The sequence below is a fragment of the Osmia bicornis genome, chromosome 3, assembly GCF_907164935.1.
Source record: "Osmia bicornis bicornis chromosome 3, iOsmBic2.1, whole genome shotgun sequence".
NCBI lineage: Eukaryota > Metazoa > Arthropoda > Insecta > Hymenoptera > Megachilidae > Osmia > Osmia bicornis.
In genome coordinates this window covers 5,714,174-5,736,709 of record NC_060218.1, presented here as the reverse complement: position 1 = coordinate 5,736,709, position 22,536 = coordinate 5,714,174, and the positions used below count along the sequence as shown (strand labels likewise).

The 22,536-nt window shown below is 36.1% G+C and overlaps 2 protein-coding genes and 1 long non-coding RNA gene across 16 annotated transcripts in view; 1 reads left to right on the top strand and 2 right to left on the bottom strand.

Moving 5' to 3' along the window:
• LOC114871509 overlaps positions 1–6,013 on the bottom strand; it is a 71,760-nt gene extending 65,747 nt beyond the window's left edge. Inside the window, exon 1 of the mRNA XM_029177490.1 lies at positions 5,923–6,013. The gene's annotated coding sequence lies outside the window, so the exon portion shown is untranslated. The remainder of the gene's footprint in view (positions 1–5,922) is intronic.
• LOC114872308 overlaps positions 1–10,425 on the top strand; it is a 157,868-nt gene extending 147,443 nt beyond the window's left edge. For both annotated transcript variants that reach the window (XR_006829260.1, XR_006829259.1), the window contains 2 exons: positions 6,020–8,560; positions 10,049–10,425. This is a non-coding gene — a long non-coding RNA (uncharacterized LOC114872308). The remainder of the gene's footprint in view (positions 1–6,019; positions 8,561–10,048) is intronic.
• Positions 10,426–13,695: 3,270 nt separating this feature from the next.
• Positions 13,696–22,536, bottom strand: part of LOC114872640 (rap guanine nucleotide exchange factor 2-like) — a 160,349-nt gene continuing 151,508 nt past the window's right edge. For 12 of the 13 annotated variants that reach the window (XM_029180072.2, XM_029180076.2, XM_029180162.2 and 9 more), the window contains 2 exons: positions 21,801–22,043; positions 13,696–19,394 (listed from right to left, as the gene is read on the bottom strand). In XM_029180072.2, coding sequence (XP_029035905.1) covers positions 19,363–19,394; positions 21,801–22,043 — 275 coding nt within the window. In that variant the 3' untranslated portion in view covers positions 13,696–19,362. The remainder of the gene's footprint in view (positions 19,395–21,800; positions 22,044–22,536) is intronic. The other variant, XM_029180153.2, reaches the window with a different exon arrangement.

The following is a 22,536-nucleotide window of genomic DNA, read 5'->3' as shown; positions in this document are numbered from 1 at the left end:
AGTTTTATTTTTCCATGTGGATTTGCAGCAATGGAAGAGTATTGTTTATGTATGCTTTTTATTAGCGGTTTTATCGCAGTTTCTTTTTCTTTATAGTTTTATATACCATTGAGTCTCATGGCCATTTATTTAATGAAAAGTTTTATTTTTCCCTTCAATGGAATGGCAATGGAATTGTTTATGTATTTTGTTCATTAGCGATTTTATTACCATTACCATGATGAGTCTCATGATCGTATTTTTCTCATTTTTTATTAATTATAGTGGTATTATTATTTAACAGTAACCTTCATCAAAGACATTAGTTTTTTTACATTTCATTTATTGAATAAAATACCAGATCCATTATTAAAATAAGAAAAGGGTAATATACTCTCTGCATTCTTTTCATAGAAATTACGAAATTGGAATGGAGATTGAAATTTATTTTCCTTTTGTCTGAGTACTCTGTGCTATAATTTTTCATTTTCTTGATCTTCCTCTTCTTTTTCTTATTCTTCGTACTAACACAATAAAGAATCACAGAACAGCTATATTACACATCTAGAATTTCTTTTCTAAGAACTTCACAATGCATGCATGCAACAATTACATGGCCGTTAATTTGCCCTTGCTTAAAGTGCACCCGGAAAAATGCAGCTAAGTCGTATCGTGTACGAATACACACGATGCAATTAACTGCATTATTATCATCTAACAGGTACATAGTTTTACAGTGTAACCATATGCGTTTATGTGATGCATTAATTATTCATACTACGTAGTTGAATAGGTATAGGAGAGAAATGATAAATCTTCTCGGTTTCTCAGCCTTTACCACGTTTATGGAAATTATAGGTAACATTAACACGTGCTGTAGTGTTGGTAAAATTGTGCGTAATTGTTTGCGATTAGAAATACCATTTCAATGTTAGATCAAATAAAGGGTGCGTTTCAAAGAAATAACGGAGAATAATAAAGGAAAGTAATAAATACACGTAGATTTTATCGATTCAACGTCTTGAGGAAAATCGTTGGAAAAATATTTTTTTTATTTATAAGAAAGATTTGATGAAGGATAAAAATTTAAAACATATATAAATTTAGATATTAGATGTGAATTTTATAACTTTAATAACGTTCAATTTAAGCCGCTATAATTTATAAATATAGAAGGAAAAAGAAGAAAGTTTTGAAGGAAACAGTAAATTTAAGAATTATTTTTCGCGCTAATTAGAAACTGGAAAAAGAAAGTTTAGTAAATTTTCACTGGATTATTAACCCTGTACAGGAAGACCAGATCTTGTATGTAACGATTTATTTTTAACGCTTTCTTTTTTTTATTATTGAGAACATCGTTAGTAAATCAAAATCACTTCTTCGGTACTAATCTTAAAGGCATAAGTGAAAGTAAATAATTTTTTAGAAATTTCTTAAATAATCATATCCCAAAAGCACTCTTAAGTTTTGGACGGTTTATATTATTTTCATTCTCTCAATTTTACATTGTTCCTTTAAAAATTACCCTTTCAATATATAGAAGTCTTCTGTTTAAACATCATGTATTCAACTTTAGGTTAATATTCTTGTATATGTTTGGCTCCGCTGATTAAGAGTTAAATGTAGAATGTATAAGAACGACGTTAGTTTCGATTTATTTCGAGATAGATACTCTTAGAAAAAAGACGGCCTTTATATCTTCACCGTCCATGTTCGCACGGTCTCTAACGGTGCTGAAATTCCCGGAGGATCGGTCGCGTTAAGCGGCTAGGATGCAAATTCGCCCGACGTACCCTCGGAATTCGACGGTGCTTCCGGCGTGTTCGTCGCGGTTCACCTCGTGAGTTCAAGCATTTGCATCTGAATAAGAGCGAAACAACGAGCCGAGAAGAGCAGATTCCGAGTGCTCTTCGACGAGAGAAAGAGTTCACGCGTAAATGAATAGACCGTTGATTGATGCAACGCGAATGAGGAGAATTACATTTCACAGGAATGAAAGGAAACTTGGACATTATAAATAATGTTCAAAAATATAACAAAAATATTAACTTCTTATTTTGTAATTTTATTCTGGATTTAAATTGGCCAAAAATTGATACAAAAATATATACTCCTAGAGGGATCGACAAATTTTAATTGAAATTTATTATAAAAAATGATTTTTCAAATACTTTTATTATTTAGATATAATGTTTGGTAGAAAACAATTTTGTTTAAATATTGATTACATAATTATAGCTATGAATAATATTTTCGCAGCTACGAAATTGAATATAGATGGTTTAATATTTTGACTGCCGCCCCAGAAAGAATTCAATATATTCGACAAACTGTCCGAAGCAAAATGTGTTTCGAAAGAAATAAGAATGATTGGATCACGGTTGATCGGCTGTGTTCCATATTGGAACCCAGAAATTGCGAAACACTTTGCACAGAATCGCAACCATCAAAGTGGCGCACTTGAAGCTTTTGTGCGCATAAGACCTGGTTGAAAGTAACGAGACAGGATGACTTAACGAATCTTTTGTACGTACATGTTTCAATGAAAATTGCAGGTGCAATTTATTTTAAATATTTCTCTATGTAATTAAAAAAATCTGAAAATTATATTAACCCTTGAATATTATTTAGATATTAACCTAAGGTTAAACAAAGTTAATCACGTCATTATTAAATTATAAATGACAAGAAATTTTCAATCTTGTAAGAAAGATTAACTCCTTCATCTCCAACTACACCTATGCTAAAAAATTATTAAAACGAATGACCTATGACTTTTGAGCAATAGTTAATTATTAAAAATAAAAATGCAACAGGTTTACTAAATCTAACCGGCAATTTGTGTAGCATGCACGATTGACGTGTCCCACATTTAAATACGAGCAGGTATCAGTTCGATTACGAAACAATCGCACGCGGAATCAGTGTGATCCAAGAGGAGAGAAGGGTAGACGTGATTTGCATAACGAGCTGTCGATAAATCAATCCATCCACGAAGAAGGGCATCGATGCGAAGCTACGGAACGTTCGTGATTTCATTTCTGTCATTTTTGCGGGGAATCGTGTTAATTCGCGACGTGATCGCTGGATGAATATTCAGTATTCGGACTTAAAAGGGGAGAAAAGCGAAGCACCGACTAAAGTGAAACTGTTACGTCTACGGGTAGGTACCGTTAAATAGATTATTCGTATCAGTAGATTGATATCTGATTCATGGCAGGTGCAATAATATTTATAATGGATTATTATTACTGCTGTTAAAATTAATTTAAATTAATAAAATTGCAATTTTTTAATTTTATATTACAAAATACTTAACAAAGTTAAAGTTTCATTAAAAATAAACATTATTTTAAAATTATTGAAGCTGAAAATTTGGGTTTTGCAAGTTTGTAAATTTTTACAGGATATTTAATTTATGATTGATAAATTCGCTGCCCCTATTATCACGCCTTTCTGATTACTATATTAAATTTGAATATTTTCCCACGCTTTTGTGCATTTGAATAGTGGCGCGAGAATGTAATAAGGAGTTACTATGATTTTGAAAAAATTAATCCTCTATGCTCTCTATGGTTCCTAATACAAGGTAAATATTTAATATTTGTTTAAATATTTCCTTATTGTTGTACGAAATGAGAGCAATTTGGGTGCTCCGCAAAAAGGAACAGAAAGTGAGATTCATATTTAAAAAATAACAAGCTCCTTGAGATTCCTCTGGTTGATTCTTGGCGAACGGTGAACGATCTTCGGTGTAAAAGCAAAGCGTTTCCGCGTTGCGAGCTTCTCCACGGCAGATGCGTGCGAAAGGAACAACCGAATGCGAAAGTTCGCGTTTTATGACCGTGGCATTACGCCGTGAGTTTGAAACGCTAACGATTGAAACGTTTTCCCGCCTAAACGATGATGATTCGACGGATTTCGTAATCGCTCGAGTGAAATGCTCGAACTTTCTTTCTAGCTTCGAATTATCCACGATGAAAGTCGAATAGAATCCATTGAAATTTCTGATATTGCGTATACCGTGTTGATTTTCATTTTCTAGACACTATATTTACAGCTATATTCTATAAATAATAAATTCAGCCTCCGTTTCAAAGAGAAATAGATATCCATCCACTGATCCACTGATCATTGATCATCCAATACTATCATTTCCAAGCGAACCAGCGTTTAACCATCAAATGATGAATCGAACATCCTCGATTACACCTTCCAAAATATTTATTGCTCTAATTATCTGCAAGCAATTATCCATTGTACTTTTTCTGTCTCAGAATGATTCACATAATAATCCGATCAAGGTTATCATCGTCGAAAAGAAGAAAAAGGAAAGATATTTGAAAGGTAATGGAGCTTCGGAAATAAAATAAATAACTTGAATTCGATTAATTATCAAGTTAATCTTTTAACTAAATGGCTCAACACGTATACTGCAGTCAATCAACGACAAGCTGTTCCTTATCTTCATGGTTACTGATAATGTTGCAATTTCTATAGCAACTATTTGTTCGTTTTTATTCGCCTCCACCTTCGAACGATCTATCGTGATCCTCTCGATCCTTGAATTATATCTCGATCGACCGGCAGCGTGCTTATTAACCTCCTTAATCGTCGATCATGCATTAAGCATCGACCAGACGCGTAATTCTTCTTTAATAGGTCCTCGTGGCGGCTTCTCTTCCCATGAAAGGGATCTTTAACGATATTTTTTCCTTTTTTTCAAGAAGGACAATTTTCATTGTGCAGCGAAGACGTGGCGTATTGAGGTGCAATATGCAGTCGGGGATGAGACGGGGTGTCAACTTCTTAATTTTTAAATTTATAATTTCTAGATATCTATACTAATAAATTTTCCGATTTCCAAGTGTTCAAATCTTCAAGTTACCAAATTACTAAATTTCTAAGTTTTCAAATTACTAAATTACCAAATTAAAATATTTTCACGTTTCTGAATTCCCAAATTACTAAATTTTCAAACTACCAGATAGGAAACTTTTTAAATTTGATATATCCAAAACATGGAATTCTGAAATAATAGTTTCCGTTATGTACTTGCAAAAATTTTTAATTTTGAAGTGATATTACATATTTAGTCGTCATAAACAATGTTTAATATCGAAGCAGTACAAGTGTGGACATTTTTGTAGCTAAAATAGGATTATCTACTTCATATTGATGTTGCAGTAAGTACATACACCGTAAAGTAATGGGAATTTAGAGCAATCCGGTTTTAAACGACGTTCACTGCTCCACGGTTGGATAGAGGCGGAGGACAACGCTCTTAATAAACTTTGTTTATTTCCTAGTAAGGTCCTTACACCTGATCGAAGTCTCGTATAAAGTTATAAATTAATACAAATGATTGTTAATATCTCTAAGCGTGTATTATCAGCCATAATTTTTCATCATATAGAAAACTGGCTAATAATACATTTTCACAATATTTATAATTACATCTATTAATTTATAACATTCATTATATATTGAATTAATTAATCTTTTTCACAAGGAATAAATTGTCTTAAAAATATTTATTTTCAGAAATTTACCAATACAATTTTCTCAAAAATGAAGCTGAATATAAAAGAAAATACTTTTTTTCATTTTTCAGTAATTTTTGCATTTTATAAATAAATTTTCCATAAAAATAGTTTCATTCGTCGCTGTATTTTACTGTATAAAAATGAAAATACCTTAATTATGATAGTTTAAATCATCTGATATGCAATTAAAATAATTTTTCATATTTCATAACATTTTTGTATAAATCACATTTCCACTGTTGGTATCATTGAATATTAAGATAAATTAACATTACTTTAAATATTTGCTCATACCCAAGCAACGCTGTGTAACTTCTTTAATATGAAATGTACAATTAATCAACCCCTATCTAAATCTTCCTATTAAATCTAGAAGATCATCAGAGCATCTACTCACCACTTCACTTCCTCTTCCCCTGCTGGTTTCCGCTTCACCAGAGCATCCAATTCACATCAGAAGCCACGATGTATCACTGTTCTCACTTTCTTCACAGCACACTCCGCACACAAGCTCGACGTCCGCTTCACCGGCTCGTCCTAACGAGCCGAGAATCGCTCGATAAACAGGCGGGGATTAATCAACCAGAACCCGTCTCTTATCGTCTCCGGCGAGGAACTGTATCGTCACGTTCGTCTGCTGGACGGCGAAGCCCACGACGACGCGTTAAATCGTGCAGAAATCCAGGTTGAACGTGCACCGACCTGAAGCCACAGAACCTGCGTCCCTGACCCGCTCAACCTGTGGCCTCGATGAATCACGCGACCAGCACCAGCAGCACCAGCAACAGATCTTCTCCGAGACAATCGACGAAAGTTCTCAGACCGATGGACAGGCACACGGTGCACCTCCAACGACCTGGAACCCCTTTGTTTAATCCTTTGATTTCCACGATTTTAATACCAAACAGTTATCTATACTTTTGATCAATTTCATTTATTTTGCTGATATTTTTTATTTTATGGGTACTTTCAGAATTGTTTAGAAGTTATGGCAGAGATTATTTATAACTAAGGAAGAGTATTTCTTGTAAGGGGTAGTATCACTGTAGATAAGCACAAGTTTAATTTATTATTTTCATCAAATTTCACTTCTTTGTTATAAATATTATTTTAATTTTTTAGAAATTGTGATAGGACTTGTTTATAATTAGAAAAGATTACTCCTTGAACAGGGGGCAAGGGGTCCTCCTCTAAATAACCACAGATTTAATCTCTTCTTTTGATGATATACCACTTCTTCCACTTCTTACAAATTTTATTGCAATTATTTATAATCAGAAAAGTAAGATTGTTCCTTATTAAAAGGGTGATATAAATCCCTACAGACAAGTCTTATCACTTTATAGTAAAATAATAAAATATCCTTATTTTATTATTTCAATTTAATTATTGATAAATTATTAATAATCAAAGATTTAATAACTGATTTATAGAAAGATATAATTATTTTTTCCACCACATTTAGAATTTTATGCTAAATGGTAAAATCCATATCACATTTTTTGCATTTTACTTGTTTAACCTGCTACAATGTTTTTTATTCAACACTTCTTCACTGTGAAATCAGCAATTTCTTTTTCTGCGTTACAAAATTTCCAATGGTTCTTCAACGACGCACCTCACCAAGGAAATACACACCAAGTGTTTCCTAACGAGCAATCCTCTCGATTAACCGATCAAAAGGAGAAACTCTCGCACTCGAGACGATAGGATCCTCGATCAAAGATCGAACTTCAAGTTCCCGGACGTCTGTCTGCCGACGAGATAAGAGACCTCGAAGAGCACTAGGAATACTCGGCAACCTGTTGATTCTTCGACGACTCTCGACCAAGCTGAGAATTCATCCATCAATGATTCTCATCAGAATTCAGCTAATTTCTTCGCGAACGAATTCACTATCGAACGTTGTTACGTGTCCCTTTGATACTATCGGCGATTTATTCGCGGTCGGAGAACCAGATTCGCGGTGAGAGTGTTACCGCGAAACGGGATTAGTCAATAGCCGTTCAAATTACACTTTCGAAGCGGATTTGTCGCGGTCGCCAAACTTGGCCATCCAACCTCTCGATGTCCAAGTTGGATTCTGTTGCAGAGATCTTCCTGGAATGTTGCTCGGAAAGATCAAATCTATTTCTGCTTTGAAACTACGTCGATGTTGAATTCTTCAGCATTAATTAATCAAACTCTTCATTAATTTATATAGAAAAATTCAGATACGCAGAATCTAATTTTCAGAAATTTTCAAAGTTCAAAGCAGGAAATCTAAAAATTCCTCAACAAATAATCTCAGAAGCCTCCAAAAATATTCTTCAGGGCCTGCAATAGTCCACAGGGTTAATTCTTCGATTGTCACTTTTCGAACTTCTTCAAACAACACTCAAACCTTGAAAAATTCAAATATTTCTGAAAAATTTTAATGGATTATTTTTGTTAACACTGCTTTAACATCCAGCATCCCCGAATTGAAAGATTCTTCAGGAATTAGATCACTAGTTTGCGAAGACGACTGATTACTCGCGAGCGCGCTCGCCGCGCGTATTCGAACATGCTTCCGACAGTTTGATCGATCCGGGCCCGCGAAATCTGACTCGACCGGTGAAGACGCCCGCGGGCGGGGCACGCGAGTGACCGGATCCGGCCGCTACCAAAATGGCGGCAAGATTTCGTTGAACGGAGGACCGAGAGGCCGAAAACGTCCGAATGTAAAATGCGTGTCGAAGGATGGAAACGAGCGCACAGCGCAGGTAAGAGAGGTTTTCGAGCAACTACGAGCCGGTCAGAAGGCGGCGTGTCTTTCTCCCCTGCATCGTGCATCAGCCTCGCGGAGAGAGGGAAATGGCGAAACGATGGTAGGAGGTATAGTGCAAAAACCGGCGAGAGGGGAGCAGGTGAACGCTGATAGATTCGCGATCCTTGGGAATCGAGATCGGGGATCCTTGCATTCGGAACTTGATACCAGCTTGCCAGATTAAGAGTCGAGTCTTTAGCGGTGTTGCGGATGGTCAAGGTGCAGGAGGAGCCTTATCGAACCCTTGGTGAGAGAACGATTTTTTTCTTTGTATCATAGTAGGTATTGTAAAGTTTCCAATCCTTGTCATTAGGTGTTAGCCTCAATGTTACCTAGCTCATTAGTTACCCATTAGAATAAATTTCTTATTGAAGTATGTTTCAAGTTTTTTATTTTATTGAATATTAATTTAATTCGAATACACCTTTTAACATTAATTTAATTAAATATCAGTTTCTTTTCGTTTTTCATTCTTTTATTTTTCAATCTTTGTCATTAAGTGTTAGCCACGACATTACCATCATACTGTTAGCTAATGGATAACACATAATGTCAAAAATTGAAAAATAAAAAAGGAAAAAATTGTTAACATCCAATCCAATTGTTATTTTTGAGTATCTCGCAATCAAAGGGTTCAGCCAAAAACTGAATCAATAGTATATTCTTCACCCTGTGCAATTTCAAATTTACTATAAATATATCAAAATATGTCCACAAATAATATTATAGTATGTAAACATAGAAAATTACAAATATAATTAAAATTTATTAATGTTATATCAACTTTCGAGTCGTAGGCATGTTGATTTTCTTTAATTCCAGTTCTTAATCAGTAACTTTCATTAACAAACTATTTAATTATTTAATGTATATACCTTTCGATATTTATGTAAGATCTCATTTCGATATAATTACTGATAAAAATATTCAATTAGTGACACTTAAGAAATAACATAACTGGATGTATAAAAATCCATTTATCGCTTGACTAATCAATATCAATAGTTATTTAACTAAACGATGCGGTTTTACACCTAACAGTGCAAAACCGGAGATAGATGTAACGGAGATGTATGGTTTTTAAAATACTCATACACGCTCTATTTCCGTAGAGACCAGTTACCATTCTGAAAACGGCTATGGCTAATTATTTTTACGCCGTTAAAATAATTCATGAAGATTACGAAATGAGACCTTGACTTAGAGGCCGGTTTTCACAGTTACGTTTTATGAAAACACCGTCCAGAGAAGTGCAAACTGTGAAACGTGAACACGCGATGGAATTTTGATAACGTGAATGAAACTGCAGTTGCTTGAAAACATTTACTGTTATTGCATTTGAAATTGAAAAACAAGGTGTAAAAACAAACATGCAATTGTGATTATCATAAAGATCTTGTATATTTTTGCATTTATGTAGAGAGATTACTGTTCGACTACAATTATGTCATAAAAGTACTACATAACTGTTTAAACGCCTCCCTTTTCTATGAACAAATCAATTTTTTCTGTTCTTTTTTATTGTGTGATTTAAATTTTCTATTTAATGATTAGGGATTTAATTACCCAGAAATTGCTTTATGCTGAAAAATTATTATTTAACTGCAAGATACAGTTATTATATTAATTAATTCATTCATTTTGTTTGTACAATGCAATACAACAGATTTAATTGTGCAGAAAGTAATTGAAAAATTCTTCTGAATTTAAAACTAAGTTTTTCGTTATGTTACAGGTACTAGAGGGGGAAGAAACGTGTTGCAAAGAAAGACAGGTTTCAAAGCCATTGCATACGAGTCACAATTTTACGCACAGCTGACTTCGTTAACCCCTTACTGTCAGTTGGTTCCTGCCTAAAGCAACAGGTGGTCGTCGATGTTGCGTGTCGATTATGAAAATGGTGAATAAGGTTGCATTTTGCGACTGCATTTCACAAACAGCCGCACATTTCGTAGAATTTACGACTTCTGTAATTTTATATTCTTTTTTCAATGTAAAATTAGCTTACAAATATGTTAATATTCGACAGCTTCTGTTGAATCATCATTTTTTAAAATATGATTTATGTATGATATAGTGTGTATAAATAAAGTAAAGAATAATAATGCAAAACCTCATGTAATGAACTCACAAGTAAAGTAACTTTAATAAATTCATAAATTTATTAATTAACATGTAATGCACGTACTAACAGGTACTGCACGTACTAACAGGTAATCCACACGCACTAATTCACAGTAGACATTTTTGTACTCGAGAAAAAACAAAATTTTCTCAATTAAATAATTAATCGCTAAAGTCGAAAATCGATTGTCAAAATAGTTAATTGTGCTTAGTTGCTACCGATATCAAAAGCGAATGACGTTAGGAGTGGCGGCTCCAGACGCTCTTCTAAGCAGTTCGAAGAGAGGCCGACACCGGGTGCGATCCTCGGTGTCAGTCACTTGCTAGGCACCCGAGATGGGCACCCGAGTGTGCCAGGCGTGGAGGGCTCCGAGGATACGTAAGGTCACAGGGCCCTCCTTTAGCGCCACTGTCGGTCGCCGTGGGATTTTAGTCAGTAGGAATCTGACACTCCCTCGCCATCCTCCCCCAGGGGTCGGTGGGGGGTTTTATGTAAGATTTCCTAACGTTAAAAAAAAAAACTAATTTGTAAACACCGATACCATTTTATTCACCATCCCCTTTATTTATCATTTTATCCCCCTTCGTGGGACATTCCTTTATCACTTACATCTCTTTATCCCTTACATCTCTGCTTCCCTTACATCCCTGCATCCCTTACACACCTGTATCCGTTACATCCTTGTATCCCTTACATCCCTGCATTCTTTTCATCCCTACATTCCTTACATCTCTTCATCCCTTACATCTCTGCATCCCTTACATGCCTGTATCCTTCACATCCCTGTATCACTTATATTCCTGCATTCCATACATACAAATTTAGTTCCTATTTTCGCCACCAGAGGGCGCTGATTCGACATCGAAATTTTAGTTCACATTTTTGCCGCCAGAGGGCCAGGAATTGAGCCAGATTTAGTTCCTTTTTTCGCCACCAGATGGCGCTGATCCGACATCGAAATTTTAGTTCACATTTTTGCCGCCAGAGGGCCAGAAATTGAGCCAGATTTAGTTCCTTTTTTCGCCACCAGATGGCGCTGATCCGACATCGAAATTTTAGTTCGCATTTTTGCCGCCAGAGGGCCAGAAATTGGGCATGATTTAGTTCCTTTTTTCGCCACCAGATGGCGCTGATCCGACATCGAAATTTTAGTTCGCATTTTTGCCGCCAGAGGGCCAGAAATTGAGCATGATTTGGTTCCTTTTTTCGCCGCCAGAGGGCGCTGATTCCATGCCGAAACAGCGCCCTCCGGCGGCGGAAAGAAGAACTAACTTACCTTTACTTACCTTTACTTACCTTTACTCGAAGCAGGCTTTATAATATATTTATTATAAGGGATGCGGAGATGTAAGGAATGTAGGGATGAGAGGAATGTGGGTATGAAAAGAATGTAGGGATGAAAAGAATGTAGGGATGCAGAGAACAAGGGATGTAAAGGAATTCCGGGGCTGGGGCCTCGGTCTCCACTGCACGCGGCCCGAGGAGTGCCGGCATCGGGTGTGGCCCCTGATGTCGGCGGAGTTTGGCACATGACGGAGGGTCAAAGGATCCTCCCTACCGCCCTAATGCAGTCCACCGTGGTGGTTTTAGTGGGTAAAAATCCCACACTACCTCCGGCCCCTCCCCACGGGGGCTGGAGGTGTCTTTCTGAAGATTTCCACCACGTTAAAGAAAAAAAAAAAAAAAAAATAGGGTATTTAAGGGTTGCAAGTATGTAAGGAATGCTGGGATGGAAGAAATGCAGGGATGTAAAGGATACTGAGATGGCCTTGCCCTATAATGAGGGATATAATTATATAAATAACTGGAAAAAATAAAATAAACGGGGTCCTCGGCTGAGACCCAGAAGAGGGATATAATGATAAATGTTATTCCCCTTCGATGAGCTTATTTAATAAGCAAAAAAAAAATAAATGAAGTAAATTAAATAAACTGTGGGAAAAAATTATACTGGTTGTGCCCTCTTCATACGGACCTGATATTATCTTGGGGTGCCAAGGATCCCAAAGCACCAGTAACTATCTCTGCGTACCGACCTGATACCATCTTGGGGTGTCAGGGACCCCGAATCGTCGTTGAGTATCTCTGCATACCCATATTATAACAGCCGGGGTACCAAGGACCCCGAAGCACCAGTGACTATCTCTGCGTACCGACCTGGTATCATATTGGGGTATTAAGGACCCCGAAACGCCGATGAGTATCTGCATACCAAAATTACAGCAGCCGGGGTGCCAGGGACCCCAAAGCACCGATGACTCTCCTTACCGACACTACGGCATTCGGGGTATCTGAGACCCCGAGGTACCGGTAATGCTGCGTACCGACAATTGGCCACCGGGGTGTCAGGGACCCCAAAGCAAATAGCGAAATATAAGACCTAAAAACGAACAAATCGGGAAGCACACTTGTTCGAGGTAGTGATGGGTACGACCGGATCTTTAGCGCATATGCACTGCAATTATTATAAAACAAACTTGTAAATAATTAAGGAATTATTCACTCACAAGTAATGAAAATGATATATTTGTAAATCACATACGATTTCCAATCAATTACATTTATTAGTTATCACAAAATCTGTTTATTATATAAAATTACTAAAAAGTTTCGGCTTACATCATGATTGAAATAAAATTGCTAATTACAAAAGAACTAGTTTGTTACAAACGTTAAAAATAGACTCACAATCAATCACAAACGATTTACAACCGAAATATGCTAAGAAAAATTAAAAATAATCATATTTTATTATTTCTTCCGGCTAGGATCATGTAGGTTCTTTGGGGTCCTTGACACCCCATGATGTTAGATCGGTGCGCAGAGTAGCCGGAGCCTCTGGCACCCCAATATGATATCAGGTCTGTATGCAGAAAGCACCACCGATGCATCGGGGTCCCTGACACCCCAAGCCGTCGACTGGAACTGCCTAAGGGTTGATTATCGACTGTCGGAAGTTCAGTCGGTAAGTCGGTAATTTGTTGAGTAGTTTCCGCCGCTTTTGTATAGATGGCGCTTTTATATAATGGTCGAAATTTAAAAATATTTAATTCTAGGCGGTCTTCTCAAAATATAAGTTTGTTAAATAATTATTCTAATCACTCTGTACGCCTGCGGTCCTAGCGGCACCGCTACTTTAGTGATGAAGTCACATCTGGTGTTCAGGGGAGGGCCGGATCACTTTCTCCTTGCCTAATTTGATGGAAAATAAAGTATATGTGGTATGTGTAAATAAAGCACAAGAAACTCTTTACCAATCCTTTAGTAGCTCATATATTGTTTGACAGGGATTTTACAGGTGTACATTAAATGGGAACAACATCTATGTGTGACTCGTCGTAAATACAACCGGTACTTTCTCTTCGTCACGCTACAAATCGTTTAATACGTGTTCGATACAATTTCAACCATCTAATTATGATCGGTAGACTTCGTTCCTATACATACGGTAGACAGATATACAAAAACATCGTATCGTACAAAATAGTAGCAGTAGTATTACCACCAGTTTCGTTCCCACGGATTCTTCTCTTATGTACGGTACCTCTCATTGACCTCAGAACTCTTCAAGCTTATCGTTAATTCGTAGCAAACCTTATAAAAATACCATTCTTCTAACCCTTTACTTGGCTATCTTCTTCACTTATCATTTTATTTCTTTTTTCTTTTATTTTTCATACATCTTCCTCCCTTTTAATAAACAAAGAAATTTAATTTTTTAATTTAAGCATTTAAGGACTTAAATTTCTAAAAAGGATATTAAGTACCTTACAATATTTGCATTAATTTATTGCAAAATTATCTAATAAATATAAATTTATTTATTACTGACCAAATTAATTGTAATTATCAAGCTTATAACACTACTATTTTCAATTTTAAATGAATCAATTTAATCCATTAATGCCCAAAGTTAATAGTCACAACATTTTTTCCCATCGTTGTGTGCTACGACATTTAAACTCTTATGAGCGAGCACGCGATATCGAGTGAGTGGCACCTAACGTGTTAACTACTTATAATAAAAGTATTATCTTGGAAATAATATATCCATGTTTAAATTCTGGAAATTAATGGATTAAAACATAGAAGAAATGAAATTCTTCCCAATTGTTCCCCTGAGTCGCCAAATAAAGGGTTAAAATGCTATCCCCACCCCCAGAGCAAAGAATCGAAATGACAATCATTTTTCACGTGTGCCCTAATGTTCCATTCGCGTCTGAAAAAAAATACCGTACGCAGAGATATCTTCGCAAAGAATGAAAAAATAAACCGAAAAACCGTGGACGATAGCCTTGTATGTACAAAAAAGAAAACTGAACGTGTTTCCTCGCGTTTCCTTTCAATATTTTCTTTTTGTACTGTTTCATCCCATTTTGTTCGTCACGAAAGGGTTTAAGGAACGAATGGGACGCGTCTTTGTGTGAGTAAAAGAAAAAAAAGAAGAAATAAAAATTTGTGCTACGGAACTGAAACGGTCGGGAATGTTGTACTATGATCCAAGATTTTATTAAACAAATTAAATACAAAAGGTTGCTTTCCTCTGTTCCGTGTTCTTGGTGCCGACCACGACCCGCAGTCGTCTCGTTTCGAGTTAATATAAATAATTAAAAGAATAGAAGAGAATAAGGGGATTAAGGGGCATTAAATAAAAACGAAAGAGTTGGTCAAAGGGTAATAGGGTGGAAGATTCGAAGAATTGTCTATAATTTTCTGACTCGCGCTATCTGCACTTCGACAAACACTCACACATATTCGCACAGACCTCTACGACAAGGTAGTTTTGTAAAATTAAGGGAAGAAGGAGGATTCGAGGCTTCAGCAATTCAAGACTATATCGTCTTTCAACGTTTTCTATTTCTATGGGATTCCATTTTCTTTCAAAGACATTTTTGATTGATTTAAAAAATGTAATTCAATTTAAAATCAAATGATTATTTTTCATTAATTTTTTGTTAAACAAGAAATCATTTTTGGTTAGAAAATAATTAGTTCATTAATATGATTGTTACATCTAATGAAATTTGATGACATAAAAGTATCATGAAATTACATTTATCCTATATGAACTTAAAGCTTAAAGTTTGTTGAAAATGACTACATAAGATCTTCATTAAATAAGGAATTTATAATTATTAAGTATACAAATTAACTCTGTGCCTTAGCTTTTTTTAAACTGAAGATTTATTTTTAAAATCCTTAACAGTTTCAATTATTGAAATAATTGTTATTGTAATATTTTCACGCCACTTTTAAAAAGCACGGGAAAACATTCAAATTTAAAATAGTAAATAAGAAGACGTAATAGTAAAGGCACTAAATTAATGTTTACACCTAATAAATTACTCTTTATGGATTACAGATATCAAAGATATTAAAAATATATAAAAACTGTTAGAAACAATTCTCGATAGAAATGGAATCTTGAAATATCAATGCATAAATGCTCTCTGGAATGGATCGTGTGTTCTTGAACCGCCAAAAGCACAGAAGCAAGAAAGAAACAAGAAAGAAAAGAATAGCAAGAAGGAAGATCCCTAAGAAACGTTGAAAAGAAAGGCAAAAGGGAGAGGATGTTGGCCTTAGAAACGTTCGAAGAAACGGAAATAGCGTCGCTATGTACTGCCCGTCTCTATTTCCTTCGACGCTCACGAACAACCTTTACGATCTATAAATGCTAGACATTACAATATCACCTCTCTAAATGACTAATCTTCCCACCTTATCTATTTCATAATTTAACACTACTGTTTCCAAGTTCTTCACCATCGATTATATATTACATGGTCACCCTTACAAAATAACGAAGAGGACAATTTACCACTTAGAAAAAAAAAAAAAAAAAAAATAGAAATAGAAAATGTGCCATTTAAAGAGGTATCATTGTAAAACGTCCGCTTAAGACCCTCTTCGAGAACGTTCGATTAATAATAATAATAATAATATTTAAAAGTCATTGAAGGATATGTACAAAGAGATATTATAATATGAATACGCAGTAAATGTCGCTGCTGCTGTAGCTGGATCCGCGATGAAACCGAGCCGAACTGATCGTCCTCGGCTCGGTTTGTCGACGCGGATCGGCCTGGCGAGGATCAGCACGGTGTTCGACCAGCGTTTCACGTATTTTACTAAAAGATACACCTGGTTGTAAAGTAGACCTTCTTTAGTTAAGGGAAGTGAAGGAGGCTCTTCCTAGGCTCCCTTAAACAGCCCTAGGCTCTATTTCAATTTCTCCAAAACCAAAAGCAAGAAATGGAAGATTCCTCCTCCCACACATACACTGGGATCACACAAGCATTTAAAACAACTATTGATCAAAATCTTTCTACAGGAGTTAAATAACACTCATGTGTCCTCCACAGGTTGCCCCTAGATTATCCCAAAATTGAAATCCAGTGATGCCTTCCCACCACTTGCTTTTAATTTTGGGAAAATCAAGGAAGAACCCAGAGTAGAATAATCTTCCTTTATATTTTGAATTATTTAAGGAGAGCCTAGGTGACTATACATCAGTTTCCATTTCGATAAGCGTCACTTTAAACGCTTACATGATCTTAGCTAAATTGTTAATTAAAGAAAATCTATATTACATCCAAATGTATATGCGAGTAAGGATTGAAAAGCAGTCGTTCGCGCTCGAGACGGTAATCAGTCGGCCGAGTGGAAGCATTTTGGCGACGATTCACGACTGGACGCAACCACGTGGAATGTCGAGAGTGCGCTCGATTATCGAGCGTGTAGGCGACGGAGAGAGGAGAATAGGAAGCACCGTGTTAATCCTCGAGACATTCAGCTCGCTTTCCGCGCGCGTTTCCCGCCAGATCGTTCATCGCGAATTGGAGATTGCCTCGGAAGTTAGGCCCCCTCTGACACCACCGTCGTGATCGAACGACGACGATCCTAGCCGTGAACGCGGGAAAAACCATACGTTTTATTCGGTATCGATAATTATAAATAGCGAAACCGGGTTGATTCTTAATTGTCGTCCGGTCTCGCGATGACTCGCGATCATCTCGCCTTTAAGAATCAATTTCGTCTCTCCTTGATAGAAGGCTCGAAGAAAGATTCTCGTTCTCTTGTTTAATACGCTCTTCTCGCACGGCGCGGATTATACATACAGATATATATTTCTATATATATATATATATTTTTTGTTTCTTTGTATATAAAATTAAGAGTACCGTGATACTGATAAAATTTCGGAAAATATTAGTTACCGATGATCCATCACCTTCGACAACGACAGATCGAATTCGAGACGACATTCTCTAATAAGTTACAGCAGATCTAAAAATTCGTTTCGATTAATAATTACTCGGTAAAAATAAGTTGAGCATACGCGATGCGAATCGAATCACTAATATTATATCCGAGTTTAATACCTTGTTGCATCCTTCGTTTCTCTTCTGTCGCTCTTGGAACGATCGCGCGTTATTAATTATTTCATTTCCGCGCACGCAAAAAGCAATAAAAAAAAAGAATTTCAAAAGCCCAGCGTATACTTTTCTACGCGAAAATTCTCGTTTCTCCGTGATTTCTGCAAAAATACTTTGTACTTGTGATCGCGTCAATGATAAAATAATAGTACACCCGCGATCAAATCAGGATTTCCTAAAGAAAATAACGATGTAGAGAAAATATGAATTTTTAAAATACGATATTAATATTAAAAGTGATTTCGAGAAGAAAATATAACCTTTAGTTATTAAATATTATAAAATTTAGCATAGAACTGAAGAGTACGAATAACAGAGTAAATGTCAATTCAAATTTTCCCGCATAAAAGACTATACGCGATTGGTGGTTTCGCGAAGGTCCTATATATATAGAAATCTCCCCTCCACTGTTATTCACCTCGGGACCACCAATAGGGAAGGGCGACATCATTTCTCCAGGGGAAGCCTGATCTGACCGCGAGTGTACACGCGCGTCAAAGACATAATTAGCGAGAAGTAAAATTCATCTCAAAGCCTGTCGATAACATAATTAAAAAATCTCGCCGCGTGTACAGAAGAAAAAGAACGAAGAAAAGAAACGTCGCTCAATGATGATGGACAACACGATCCGTGTTCGTTTTGCACTAAATTCCCTCTCTCTCATTCTCTCTTACATACACGCACGATACACTCTCTCTCTCTCATTACAGGCTACATTAAACGCTACACGCTATGTACACCAAAAAAAAAAAAGAAACGTATACTTAAACTACTCTGGGCGTTCGGGGGTTAGCCTAAAAAGTAATTATAATACAAGACACGCCTTCGTTCGTACTCCCTGCGACGATTACGCGGTATATATAACATCTTTGGACTCGATTTTTTTTTTTATTACACATTTATAGAGAATATTACTTATGACCGTAAATTCACGCGCCTAGTCTCTCTTTCTCTCTCTGGAGTAGCCGCTACGTGTGAAACTCGTGGCACCTCTTTCTAAAGAGAAATTCTTTTACATATTTTTCTCAGTCTATCTTCTTCCTTTTGTCTTTTCTGCGCTTCCCGAATCGTATCGACGTTCGTTTTTACTTTTTTCTCTCTTTTATGTATCTTCAGTGGCTATCATCTGCTACTTTCGCGTGCAATCCTGGAAGACGAGCGCTTCGTTCGCTTATCCAAGGATCCTCCTTGGAACCGGTATTATTGTTTCGACTTCCGATGCGGCGGACATCGAAAGAAACTGTGCGTTTGACGATTTATTTTCTCGCATTCCTTCGTGTACCCTTCTGTATACTTCTCCCCTATTGGGTTTCTTTATTGGAGATACGGTACACACGAGCTTTGTTCGTTACTTCAGTAACGTTCCTGTTTTCACGTGGCACATGATAACGAAAGTTTGTGTTCCTCTTGGTCGCGTGAAGAAACAGTGCGATGAGCAGGTGAAACAAAAGGATGACCGGAAACCCCTTGGAGACGTGGACCGTTTTAAACCGCTGATACCTGGGCGTCCTCGTCGTCTGAAAATAGGTACAATGTTTCGTTCAATGACGATTTGTAAAGTGATTATTTGGAGTGTAGCTTGCCTTGATGACTGGTATCTACTTTGGCAGAATCTTAACTCATGCCTGTGCACTTGGGTCTTTTAATAAGGAACATTTTTTATGATCTCGATTAATCTAAAATTGTTACTTCTGAGTTTAAACAGAACTATTTAAATTATTTACCATAGTTATGATTATAATTATATTGTACAGGACTTCTCAAAATCTTAATTCTGAGGATATTAATAATAAAAGTGATTCAGAAACAAAATGATCCAATTTTTAATTATTAGATATTATAAAATTTAGTATATAATTGAAACGTACGAATAACAAAGCAATTCAAATTTTCAAATTTTCCCGCGTAAGCGTTTATACGCAAGTGGTGGGGGGCCTCCGTCGCTACAATGCCAAGGGAGGGGGGATGCTTATGGAGAAAGGCGGGAACCGCGTTTTGATCGCGAATGTACACCGAATACAAATCCTTTAAATGAACCAAACACACAGAGGTATTCGCCAAAGTAGATTCCAGTCTATTCAATAAAAAAGAAACAGGCTACTATTCAATTATCATTAAGTTCCTGAAAGAAACTAGCTGCAAAAGATGACGAACTCCATTCACAGAAATCAAATCGATCCAAACGGATAAAGGATCATGGAGCGTGACGTGCAATTAAAAAAAAAAATAATAAGCAAGCTCGACATGCCTGACACGAGGCTACGAACAACGAATATATGCGGGGGTAATTGGAACGTGTAATATCGCCACTGCAATCTCAAAAAATCGCACTATCCAATTGCAAAACAAGCCTGCAGCGAGTGCACGAAACATGAATACATAATCGTAGCTCACTTAAGATGCAAAAGAAAATTTAATTGCTGTTCAAGATGCGTAAAAAACGAGTGCATTGACGGTACGAAAATTAAAATAAATGAAATGATACAAAACACGAAGTTAACGATGATGCACACATAGAACACGCGTGTTATACAGGCAGAATGTACAAGTGAAAAAAAAAAAAAATGCGTGAACGTGTGTCGTTATTTACAGTTTGCTGCGAGATTATTCGGGAAACATGTACATCGAATAACAAACAACGATCCCACCCGCAGGAATCGTTTATTAAATGGTATGTGTGTGTGTGTCCATACATACATTGTAGCTAGAAATATATATAGTGTAATTTGCATAACTCATCCATCGTAGGAAAGAAGATTCCACGGTGACGTTTGAAATGTTTCGTTTGGAGGAACTAAAATCCTGTTCTACGTAGTTTCGAATATTCGATCGCAGAAAGGTAAAAAAAAAAAGATCGAGCATCGCGACATTCGTCACGGTGAAAAATGTTATCGAAAAAAGTGAGAATTTGAAGAATTTTTGGAAACTTGCGCCACGCTTGGAACGAAAAGAAATGAAACTGAAATACATTTATACCTTTCCAGACGTAGTACGATTTGGAATGAAATTATGATATCAATTTGTAATTCGAATGGTTTTGCAGTTATTTAATATTTAATTAAAATTTGCAATCAGGTACATGCCTGAAAGGGTAAAGCGAAAAAACACCAAGATAAATCCATTGATATTGCGCGGCGAAGAAGCGACATGTTGGAAAAATAAACAAATTGTACTTAACATTTTTCTCCGTGCATTATCGATAATTAGTGATGGGATTGATAAAATAGAATTATAACATTTAAATAGCTAATATCGATGTTTCATATTAATATCAAAGATTAATAATAGAAAAGGTCGGTATCGATACTATTAACAATATTTAAAAATATTTTATACAGCTGAGAAACTATTTGTTAATAGCCCCTCAAAGATAAGGTACGCTCGCAATCAAATCAGTAAAATAGCGATATAAATAGGGGAAGTAGGAATTTTCAAAATACGATATTAATATTAAAAGTAATTACAAAAAAATAGGAAAATCTTTAGATTTTAAATATTATAAAATGTAGTACATATTTTTTCTGTGGAAACCTGATTTGATCGCAAATGTACATTCACTTCAAATTTCTAAAATTTCAACAAAATTAATCAGGCTAACATTCTTCTAAATTATATACAAGCTTCAACCTGTCTTAAATAAATCACATCCTACCTCTATTTTCTCAGTAATAAAACTACTATATGCAGAAGAATATTAATTCTCCAATAACATCGATATTATACCCTAAAGAAAGAAAGTCAAAATTGATTGAACTAATTTTTCTTCAATAATCACTCCCATCACGATCGACAGTGTTAAGGAGCGCAAGCTTCGAGTATCATAAAATTGTCGAAAAAATATAAGAATAAATGTATATACGTCTATGTATAAACGTGAGGTAGAGTAGATTGTATTGTACGTAGCGAGTTTGTTTTCTTTGTACCATCTTCATGGTCGGTCCTGTAGGTAACACCCTCGTGGCTGTGAGCACGGCCAAGCCTGTGCAACCTTGCCATCTGTGCCGCAACTTTGTACGCAGGTGGTTGACGACACTGTGTACTACCCACTCCTGGACGCATCGTGGTCATCGATGTCGACATCGTGGTCATAATCGTCGTGCCAGCTCCTGGAGGAGGATGCGCCGTCTGTACTCCGAGACCCACGCCTACTCCTAATCCCGTAGTACCTGAAATCCCTCGACTCTCTTTCTCTCGATTCTCTCACACCCTACTATTTTTCTCCTCCTCCACGACAACTACTCTCACCCTTATCTTCCGTCAAGTCATTCACCAGCTGGGGCCATTCCAAACGAGTATCACGATTTTCGCAAAGATAAAATGTTCATTAGACACTTTAAAAATATTTTATTTCCAATGTGTTCGAAATTAGGTAAAATTTTATTTGAAATTAATTTTAAGATATTTTTGGTAGTGTTTGGTTATTAATAGTACAGTACTGGGCAAAGTATGCTTCTCTAGAAAAAATGGCAACGTAGATATTATTTTAATGGCGACATCTACATTATTTTCAACATAAAAATAAGTTTGCATCGAACGTCAGGAGTTCTAATGTTAATATTAAAAGTAATTTGTAAAAAAGTAATATAATTTTTACTAATTAAATATTATAAAATTTAGTATATAATTAAGTAGTATCAATTCAAATTCCCACGCAAGTGG